General features: G+C 50.5%; 1 protein-coding gene across 1 annotated transcript; it reads left to right on the top strand.

Annotated features, from left to right (window-relative positions):
* The first annotated feature begins 3239 nt into the window (after nucleotides 1–3239).
* Nucleotides 3240–10371, top strand: pgpep1l (pyroglutamyl-peptidase I like). Its single transcript, XM_067973278.1, is given in 5 exon segments — nucleotides 3240–3318; nucleotides 4370–4422; nucleotides 7376–7492; nucleotides 8276–8502; nucleotides 10079–10371. Coding segments are annotated over 5 exon segments (600 nt in total). The 5' UTR covers nucleotides 3240–3284; the 3' UTR covers nucleotides 10248–10371.
* Nucleotides 10372–10948: the final 577 nt, after the last annotated feature.

Genomic DNA, 10948 nt, shown 5'->3' with positions numbered 1-10948 from the left:
GTTGGTGGTCTGAGGTGGGTGGGGGGGGGGGGTAGATGGTCCAGGGTGAGTTGGGGGGGAGATTAGGTGGTCCGAGGTGGGATAGGGGGGATTAGGTGGTCCGGAGTGGGTGGGGGGGTTGGTGGTCCGGGGTGGGGGGGTGGTCGGTGGTCCAGGGTAAGGTGGAGGGGATTAGGTGGTCCAGGGTGGGGGGGAGGTAGGTGGTCCGGGGTGGGGTGGGGGGCGGTTAGGTGGGGGGGGGGGGTGGAGGGATTAGGTGGTCCTGGGTGGGGTGGGGGGCGGTTAGGTGGGGGGGGGGTGTTCGGTGATATGGGTTGGGGGGGGGTTGGTGGTCCGGGGTGGGGGGGGGGGGGGGAGATAGGTGGTCTGAGGTTGGGGGGGGGGGGGGTTAGTTGGCCCCTCCTTACAATTTTAAGGAAGGAACCAGCTGCTCAGAACAGCAATTGGTGCAGTCGAGTCTCGAGCTTTAGTTGAAGATCGATTTTCAGTTGTTAAATTTGCGGTAGGGTATCGGGGAGTTAATACTGCTGCAATTTTTCAGTGGTGGGGGGGATCATGTTTGTTGTGAGACCCCCCCTGCTCAATTTTCTCGAAGGCTTTGGCTCCTGTTCCACAGACACCCGTCACCGTCCAATACCCCACCCAAGGAGCCGCTCTTCATGGGTGAGTCTTGACAGTTAAATGTCGGCGTGCTATTGGACCATGGAAGGCTTCACAGCAAGCCTTATCCTGGTCCTCAGCTGAGGTCCAAACACACTCACACTTCCCAGCAGTCAGGGAGGGGTGGGGTCACTGGATCGCAGGCAAATGCGGCAGCCATTTTGCAAACAGCAAGATCCCATGAGCAATAATGAGGTAAACGACCAGTTAATCGGTTTTTTTGGTGGTCTTGATTCGGGGAGGAATCTTGGTGAACTCCCCTGCTCTTCTTCCAATAGCTTTGTGGGATCTTTAACATCCACCTAAACCACTAAAACAGGCAGACGGGGGGCCTTGGTTTAAAATCGCATCCAAAAGACGGCACCTCTGACAGTGCAGCACTCCCTCAGTGCCACACTGCGGTGTCAGCCTAGATTTTACACTCAAATCCTCGAGTGGGACCTGAACCACAAACCTTCTGACTCAGAGGTGAGAGTGATACCAGAGAGCTCTATGTTCCTTTTTGTATTTTTTCCACATGATCCCAAATGAATGCCAACATTTAACCTCCACTTAGACGTTCGCTCAACAGCTCATCAGGTAAATACCCCAGACAGTGTAACCCAGACAGTCAGTGCCCAGAGCCTGTGCTCAGTTATACAATCTCAGATTATAGAGCCGCAGTGGGAATGTTAAAATCAGTGCTCCTGATCAGGGGAGGTGTGGGAGTAAATCCCCATCCCTTACCGAAGAAAGAACAAACTCCCATTTCTATCGTGCCTTTCTCAATCTCAGGAAGTCCCAAGCGCTTTACAGCCGATAAAGTGCAGGAAACGCAGCAGCAAATTTGAGCACAGCAAGATCCCACAAACAGCAATGAGGTAATGACCAGATAGTCTGTTTTTAGTGATATTCAGGTATAAATATTGGCCTAGGACACTGACCCTGCTCTTCTTTAAAATAGCACCATGGGATTTTTTATATCCACCTGAGAGGGCAGACAGGGCCTCAGTTTAACGTCTCATCGGGAGCGTCTAGATTTTGTGCTCAAGTCTCTGGAGTGAGACTTGAACCCATGACCTTCTGACTCAGAGGCAAGAGAGCTACCCACTGAGCCTATTGAGAGAACCCCTCCTGTAATGTGCCCATGGATATCAAGCAAGGGCCGGATTCGGGGACAAGGGGGAGGGGCGCGACTGTGAAGCTGCTGTGTTCGAATAGCTCGTCAATGCGCACACTTGGCAGGGTGCCCGGTGCAACTGCTCCCCAGCGAGGAGTCAGCCCCTTGCGGGGGGGGAGAGGTGAGGAGGGAGGGAGGAGGAGGGAAAACTACCATAAAGCAGCCAAGCAAAGCTCAGCGGCTCTGACAGAGGGAGGATTAAGTCTGCCGCACTATTTAGTCGCAGGCACTCTGAGCCGGCTGGGACTGCGAGGGCAACTGGTTAGAAAACTCACCGAGCTCAAAATACACAGGACGTCCGTGTGAAATTCTGTTTTATATTAGACCGAAGACCTTTGAAGCAGACACCAGCAGTCTAATATTAGGTGCTGCTGCAATTCATTGAAGTCAATGCCTCCAAACAGCTACAGCTCTCTGTTTCCAGAACTAGATCTTTCTTGCCTTGACTTCATCTTTAAATCTTGTCTCTGGTTTTGAAATACCAGAAGTTAAGGGCTTTGTGTCGGAGTGGGGGTGGGGGGGTTATTTTTCTTTCAATCCCTGGAGGTACAGACGGTGAGTTGCTTTGTTGACGAGCTGGCGAGACGATCCTCCTTAACCTGTTCTGGAAAAGTCTCGTTTAATCCCTTACCTCTCTCCCACTTCCTGATCCTTGCTCCGCCTCTAAAAGTAGGCGGTGCCTGAGAAATCTCTCGTGAATGGAGTTTCGAGCAGGCGGGTCGGGGGAGCGCGATGCAGGAGGAAGGGGGCGAGAAAATTAAGAAAAGGTAACAAGGCCCCAGGTTGAGTGAAGAGGAGGATGGCTCCCTTATACAATGGAATGGTGAGAATGTGGATCTTGGTTACCACATGGAGTGGTTGGGGAACTAGGTATGCACAAGAGGGAGAGAGGGATAGAAGGGCATGCTGATAAGGTGGGAGGAGGCTCGTGTGGAGGGTAAACACCGTTGGGCCGAATGGCCTGTTTATGTGCTGTAAAATTGTATGTAATTCTCGCCTCTGACTCAGAAGATTGTGGGTTCAAACCCCACTCCAATCCAGGCTAACACTCCCAGCGCGGTACTGAGGGAGTGCTGCACTGTCGGAGGTGCCGACTTCCGGACGAGACGTTAAACCGAGGCCCCGTCTGCCCCCTCAGGTGGACGTAAAAGATCCCACGGGCACTATTTCCAAGAAGAGCTGGGTTCTCCCCGGTATCCTGGCCAATATTTATCTCTCAACCAACATCTGAAACAGATGATGTGGTCATTTATCTCATTGCTGTTTGTGGGACCTTGCTGCGGGCAAATTGGCTGCCGCGTTTCCTACATAACTATGGTGACTGCACTTCAAAAAAAGTACTTCATTGGCTGTAAAGGAGTCCTGAGGTTGTGAAAGGCACTGTATAAATGCAAGTATTTTCTTTACTTATTTAGATTTCTGCAGAACAGGGAAGGAGAAACGCCGGAACACCTGAGATTTGCTCATGGATTCCGATTCCCAGTTGGTGCTGGTTACTGGTGGAGTAGCTCACAGTTTTCTATTCTCTGCGATAATCTCGTGCCATTTCTTTCGCATGGGTGCAGTCACTTCATCACAAGAATTGTTTCTTTACTTTCCCAATATTCCCCTCTGCTCTCCGCTCCCCCGTTCCCCCCCCAAACGAAGGTGGTCTCCTCCGTGGTGTCCTCCTGTACCTCACCCAAACGCCCTCACGGTGAGCCTAGCCTGCGAGCACTGGCAGGATGTTCAACTGTGAAAGGCATCACGTCCTTGCCCAACGTCCACTCAGCAGGGCTAGCTGGATCAGGAGCAGGAGGCCTGGCCCACCAGGGGGCTCCTACTGGCAAGATTCTTGCCCACTGTGGCAGTTTTGCTTTGTTCAGGAGGTGTGAGAAATGCTTGAATCAGGTACCTTAGAACGGGGAGACGTTGAAACCTGGCTTGATTGACACGTCCATATCCAGAGGCTGCTCATCTTCAGAATAAACGTGATGAGCTTTAGTTCATTGGGCTGAGTCGCCATGTCAAATCACGTCAACGAGGTGAAACTCCATAGAAGCCGAAAGGTATTCAAATAAAACCATTGAAGGACCTATTATTTTGGTCGCCAAAAAGGGTTTAGAGCACGGGTGAGAGTTAAGGACTGTAATGTTATTTTTCATCTGCTAATTGAGCTTCCTGCTCTGTATACTTTTGCTTCGTTTAAAAATTCACAATTAGTAATTTAGCCTGATCCACATGGTCTGTCTGGGGGGCATTTTTTCCATTTACCAGAGATCTGGTGGTAAGACAAGTGGGCCACTCTATTTCCAGTGTCTATCACAATGGTACAAGATTCACTGCCTGCCCTGCTGCACATTATCCCATACATTTCCCTCACACGGTTAAACTACAGTCGGTAGGGAGTGAGATGTTACCTATGGAGGCAGAGTTAAGTTTTTTTTCACCCTAAGTTTAAGGCTATGCCCCTTCTTGTAGAATCTGAGACTTATTGACGTTTAAACCGTCCACACCCATTCGGGTTTAGCACAGTGTCGTTTAATTTATTGGCGTTCCATCTACTTACAGGTTTTGGACCATTCTGACAATACATCACTAACCCCAGCTGGGCTGCAGTTCAGGTACTGAGACCAACACAAAATAATTTTACTTACGTGCGTATCTCTGCTAGCTAATCCGTGTTAGACGCGGCTCACACTCACGCCTCTGAGTCAGATAATTGTGGTTTCAAGTCCCACTTTCAGGGAATTGAACACATAATCTCCAGGCTGACGCTCCTGGTGCCAGTACCGAGGGAGTTCTGTACTGTTGGAGGTGCCGTCTTTCAGATGAGACATTAAACCAAGGCCCTCTCAGGTCATGTCCCAGCAATGTGATGATGACCAGATAATCTCTTTTTAATTATGTTGGTTGAGGGATAAATATTGGCCAGGATATCGGGGAGAACTCCCCTGCTCTTCTTTCAAAATAGAGCCATGGGATCTTTTATGTCTACCTGAGGGGTCAGACGGGGTCTTTGGTTTAATATCGCATCTGAGAGACAACAGTGCAGCATTCCCTCAGTACTGCACTGGAGCGTCAGCCTGGGTTTTGTGCTCAAGTCTCTGGAGTGGGACTTGAACCCATGACTTTCTGAATCTTGAGGTAAGTGTTCTACCCACTGAGCCACAACCGACACCTATAGAAATAGGAAAGAAAACACATTCATAACTTCTGACTTATTTGGTCTTCCAAATTCACTTGATCTAATCTGTGTCTCACTGACCCTGCTCTGTTTATCTCTGAAAGGAGTCCAGTGTGTCCAGTCTCAGGGAACCATGAAAGTGCAGTTTGTTAGTACTTTGAAGGCCAGTTTCTGTATTTTTTTTTTGTTGTTGTGTGTGAGAAAGGATTTGTGATTTGCTTTGAGGCAGTTTTTTGTTTTGTTTTTTCTTTCGGTGATGTGTTTGGCTCGGAGAAAGGCCATTTTTTTTTGCAGTTGGAGACAGATAGGGTTTCGTTTCAGCAGACAGACCTGTACTGTTCCCTTCAGTGGCTGTTTACTCCCCTGCACACAGCCACGGGCATTGTTATGTCTTTCTGGTCAGTGACTTGATTGAACAGGTCTAATTGATGTTCCTGTTGTCAAGGGAAATTGAAAGAATTTTGTTAAGAGATGGTGCCTGAGGGCAGAATCCTTTCTAACATTTTAGGTGAGGATTTTCTTTTGACAAAAAGATTATATGACTTTCCAATTAATGGTTTTCCAATACGACTTATCTTTCTGCTAAGATGTTCAACAAACTCAAGCTCCCTCCCTACATAGAAACATAGAAAACAGGAGCAGGAGTAGGCCATTCGGCCCTTCGAGTCTGCTCCGCCATTCAATATGATCATGGCTGATCCCCTATCTCAATACCATATTCCCACTCTCTCCCCATACCCCTTGATGCCTTCTGTGTCTAGAAATCTATCTAGCTCCTTCTTAAATATATTCAGTGACTTGGCCTCCACAGCCTTCTGTGGTAGAGAATTCCACAGGTTCACCACCCTCTGAGTGAAGAAATTTCTCCTCATCTCAGTCCTAAATGTCCTACCCCGTATCCTGAGACTGTGACCCCTCGTTCTGGACCCCCCCAGCCAGGGGAAACATCCTCCCTGCATCCAGTCTGTCTAGCCCTGTCAGAATTTTATATGTTTCAATGAGATCCCCTCTCATTCTACACTTGTGTGAATACAGGCCGAGTCGACCCAATCTCTCCTCATACGACAGTCCTGCCATCCCAGGAATCAGTCTGGTGAACCTTCGCTGCACTCCCTCTATGGCAAGTATATCCTTTCTTAGGTAAGGAGACCAAAACTGCACACAATACTCCAGGTGTGGTCTCACCAAGGCCCTGTGTAACTGTAGTAAGACATCCCTGCTCCTGTACTCAAATCCTCTTGCAATGAAGGCCAACATACCACTTGCCTTCCTAACTGCTTGCTGCCGCCAATATCCAACAACTATAACTGTCTCTTATTCATCATCTCTCCTCCTTCCCTCAAGGGATCTTCCACCCTCTGGTACCTCACTCAAGAGGCCTTTCTTCATGTGTCAGACAGACCTTGGTTAGACTACACTTGGAGCACTCAACACAGTTCTGGTCTCCATATTACATAAAGGATATCGAGGCACTGGAGAAGGTGCAAAAAAAGATTTACAAGGGTGATCCCAAAACTGAGCCCTTACAGCTATCAGGAAAGTTTGAACAGGCTGGGGCTCTTTTCCCTAGAAGGTGACCAATAGAGGTCTTTAAAATTATGAAGGGGTTTGATGGAGTAGACGTAGAGAAGATGTTTTCACTTGTGGGGGAGACCAAAACTAGGGGCCATAAATATAAGATAGTCACTAATAAATTCAATAAGGAATTCCGGAGAAACTTCTTTACCCTGATTGTGGTTAGAATGTGGAACTCGCTCCCACATGGAGTGGTTGAGGCGAATAGCTTAGATGCATTTAAGGGGAAACCAGATATGTACATGAGGGAGAAAGGAATAGAAGGATATGCTGAGAGGGTGAGATGAAGTAAGGTGGGAGGAGGCTCGTGGGGAGCATAAACACCGGCATAGACCTGTTGGGCCGAATGGCCTGTTACTGTGCTGTAAATTGTATAGAATTCTACGTAAAGACAGTGAGTGTCGGCTGACTCTTCGCCCACAGGGGCATCACTGTTGAGCTTGATCCTTCTCCTGCCTCAATGTCCGCGCAGCCGCATTTTGCACCAAGGGACACTGGAGAGCAGTCAGGAGCAGTCGCTCTGGCTGATAGTCCCTGGCCCAAGGGAGTAGAAGGCAGAGGTAACGCCCCCTTCCCGACTGCTGCTTCAGCCGAGCTGAACAGGGATCGAGCCTGGGCCCTTCCCGGGTCAGTACCACACCAGGTGGTGCATTTACCAACCGAGCCACTGTGGTTTCATTTTTAATGCCAGCTGCCAGCGACTGTGGGTTTTAACCTCACTCAGCTCAACTCCTTCAGGCGAGGAGGGAGGGACAATTAACGTAAGTAACAGTTATATATTTTTTAAAAACTTTTTACAACTCTCATTTCCCCAGGAGCTCAAGAAGTTAGGCCTGGGTGAGAATGTTCGGCTGGAAACTGTGGAACTGCCAGTACATTACCAGCGATCCCGGGAGCTGCTGACCAGAATATGGGAAACCAAACAGCCACAGGTTTTTAAAAGCTTGTTCCTGGGGTTCGGGTGACACTGGCCAGACTGCATTCATTGCCCGACTCGAGTCGCTCGGAGAAGCTGCTGGTGGACCCTCTACTTGCTTAAATTACAGCTGAGGTGGGCCTGGGAGAGGAAAAATCAGAGATCTCACTCCTGATCGATATCTACTGCCCAATGCTGGAAAGAGTGTTTATGTGTGTGTGTGTGTGTGTGTGTGTGTGTGTGGGTGTATGTACACGTGTGTGTATGTGTGCACATATGCGTGTGTGCGTGCATGTGTATACGTGTGTATGTGCATGTGCTTGTGTGTGTACGTGCATCTGTGTGTTCATGTCTGTGTGCGTATGTGTATGTGTGCGTGTATCTGTGTGTGCATGTATGTGTGTGTCTGTGTGCGTGTGTGTGCATGTATATGTATGCGTGTCTGTGTATGTGTGTGCATGTATGTGTGCATGTGCATGTACGTGTACATGTGCCTGTATGTGTATGTGTGCATGTATGTGTGCATGTGTATGTGTGCATGTGTGAACATTGGGTGAGGAGAGGATCGGCTGGGCTGTGATGCTGCCAAAGTAAGACTGTGCCGACACTCGTTGTTTGGGGTCATGTGGAGAAGGGTGAGGGACCCGACGGTAACTGGTGCCCAGCGAGAGTCAGAGCTCCAGGAGAGGAGGGCAGACTTCAGAGGGGCATAAAAGCTCCAACTTTATCTTCAACGACAAAACTTTTGAATGATTTGGGCCTGAGTTTTATCATGTCTTGTACTTTATGTTTTGTAAAGCTGGTTGTCCATGTTGGAGTAGCAGCAGCGTCGAAGACGATTATTCTTGAACAGTGCGCCAAGAATCACGGATACAAAGATCGCGACGTTGCTGGCTCCTGTCCAGCGGGAAATTGCTGCGTAGAAGGAGGTCCCGAGAAGATCGAGTCACGGATTAACATGAGAGCCATCTGTAAGAAATTATCCGGGATGGATATTGGAATCATCCATTCCAGAGACGCAGGGAGGTAAAATAATAGAAACATTAAACACCTCAATACTTGAGAAATCGCTTCAGAAATCGGCCCAAGGTTCCTTAAACCCTTTCACTTGCAGCAATTAAATCAAGTTCGGAAACTATCAGATATTGGATGTTAGGAAGAAAACCCGTCTCTCCCTCTCTCTCGCCTCCCCGAAGGCACTGACTCTCCTGGATTACACTTCCTAATGATACCGTAGTGGCCAATCTTCATGCAGTCCTTGGGGTGGCCAAATCTCCAGGATTGTCCTGGAATCTCCAGGAATTAAAGATTAATCTCCTGGATCCTGCAGCGAGGTGGCCAATACCAGCCCAGGCATTCAACATCAGCTCAACTATTCTTAAACTGGACCAGGTAGCCTTGTACAGTCTCAGATTTGAGACTCTAATCCTTTATGGATGGGTTAGGGGCAATGGGATTCATAAGTTGGATCACTTCCCTTCTAACTGTAGGCCAGAGCCAGGCGGACATCTTATTGCGTCCCTAGGCTTCCATTCACAACCCCTGGCCGGGAGATCTAGGTTGAGCCGAGGCGTCAGGGCTGTTCTATCGCCTTTTCCTGCTCTCCAGAACGGGAATGTGATTGGGAGGGAGGGTATTCCCAGTTTCCACACTGCAAGTGAAAGGAGTTAAAATACAACAATTGGGACTGTATGTTTTCCAATCCTGTCTCCAATTAGTAACTGTCTACAGTGGGAATCACAGACACAGACCCCCCGTCCCATCACCGTGTGGGGGAATCACAGACACAGACCCCCGTCCCATCACCGTGTGGGGGGAATCACAGACACAGACCCCCGTCCCATCACCCTGTGGGGGGAATCACAGACACAGACCCCCGTCCCATCACCGTGTGGGGGGAATCACAGACACAGACCCCTGTCCCATCACCGTGTGGGGGGAATCACAGACACAGACCCCCGTCCCATCACCGTGTGGGGGGAATCACAGACACAGACCCCCGTCCCATCACCGTGTGGGGGAATCACAGACTCAGACCCCCGTCCCATCACCGTGTGGGGGAATCACAGACACAGACCCCCGTCCCATCACCGTGTGTGAGGGAATCACAGACGCAGACCCCCGTCCCATCACCGTGTGGGGGAATCACAGACACAGACCCCCGTCCCATCACCGTGTGTGAGGGAATCACAGACACAGACCCCCGTCCCATCACCGTGTGTGAGGGAATCACAGACACAGACCCCCGTCCCATCACCGTGTGAGGGAATCACAGACACAGACCCCCGTCCCATCACCGTGTGGGGGAATCACAGACACAGACCCCCGTCCCATCACCGTGTGTGGGGGAATCACAGACTCAGACCCCCGTCCCATCACCGTGTGGGGGGAATCACAGACTCAGACCCCCGTCCCATCACTTAATTAAACCTAGAGTACCCAGGAACAGGCTGCCAAGGGCCAATGTTGAGTGACCCCCGTGGAAGGTACTGGAACGTGATTGAAAGCACAGACCCAGCTTCAGGGGTGCTGGAAATATTGAGTTACTTCAAAATGTTTGTCTGATCGTCTTCACCTGACGTTTAAAAATATATTTCCATAGGTATCTTTGTGATTACGTTTATTACCTTTCACTGCACCATGGCAACAGGAACGCTGGCTTCATTCATGTCCCTCCGCTGAGTCACCTGCTTACAGCGGAGACTCTGGGAAAGGTCCTACAGCTGATTATACAAGAGATGCTGGGACACCCAGAGACAGCACCCCACTGACAATAGTTTTTGTGAAAGTGGTCGGTGAATATGCTGTAATTCTCTCAACCTACACCCTTCCTCCACCCTCCACCCTCCATCCTCCACCCTCCATCCTCCTCCACCCTCCACCCTCCACCCTCCATCCTCCACCCTCCATCCTCCACCCTCCTTCCTCCATCCTCCATCCTCCACCCTCCACCCTCCATCCTCCACCCTCCATCCTCCACCCTCCATCCTCCACCCTCCACCCTCCATCCTCCACCCTCCTTCCTCCACCCTCCTTCCTCCACCCTCCATCCTCCACCCTCCATCCTCCACCCTCCTTCCTCCACCCTCCTTCCTCCACCCTCCATCCTCCACCCTCCACCCTCCATCCTCCACCCTCCATCCTCCACCCTCCATCCTCCACCCTCCATCCTCCACCCTCCACTCTCCATCCTCCACCCTCCATCCTCCATCCTCCTTCCTCCACCCTCCACCCTCCACCCTCCACCCTCCATCCTCCACCCTCCACCCTCCACCCTCCATCCTCCACCCTCCACCCTCCATCCTCCACCCTCCTTCCTCCACCCTCCACCCTCCATCCTCCATCCTCCACCCTCCACCCTCCATCCTCCACCCTCCATCCTCCACCCTCCATCCTCCACTCTCCATCCTCCACCCTCCATCCTCCACCCTCCATCCTCCACCCTCCATCCTCCACCCTCCACCCTCCATCC

This window comes from Heptranchias perlo, chromosome 38 (assembly GCF_035084215.1).
Source record: "Heptranchias perlo isolate sHepPer1 chromosome 38, sHepPer1.hap1, whole genome shotgun sequence".
NCBI lineage: Eukaryota > Metazoa > Chordata > Chondrichthyes > Hexanchiformes > Hexanchidae > Heptranchias > Heptranchias perlo.
The sequence above is the reverse complement of the archived record's forward strand: the minus strand, read 5'-3'. Positions and strand labels throughout refer to the sequence as shown.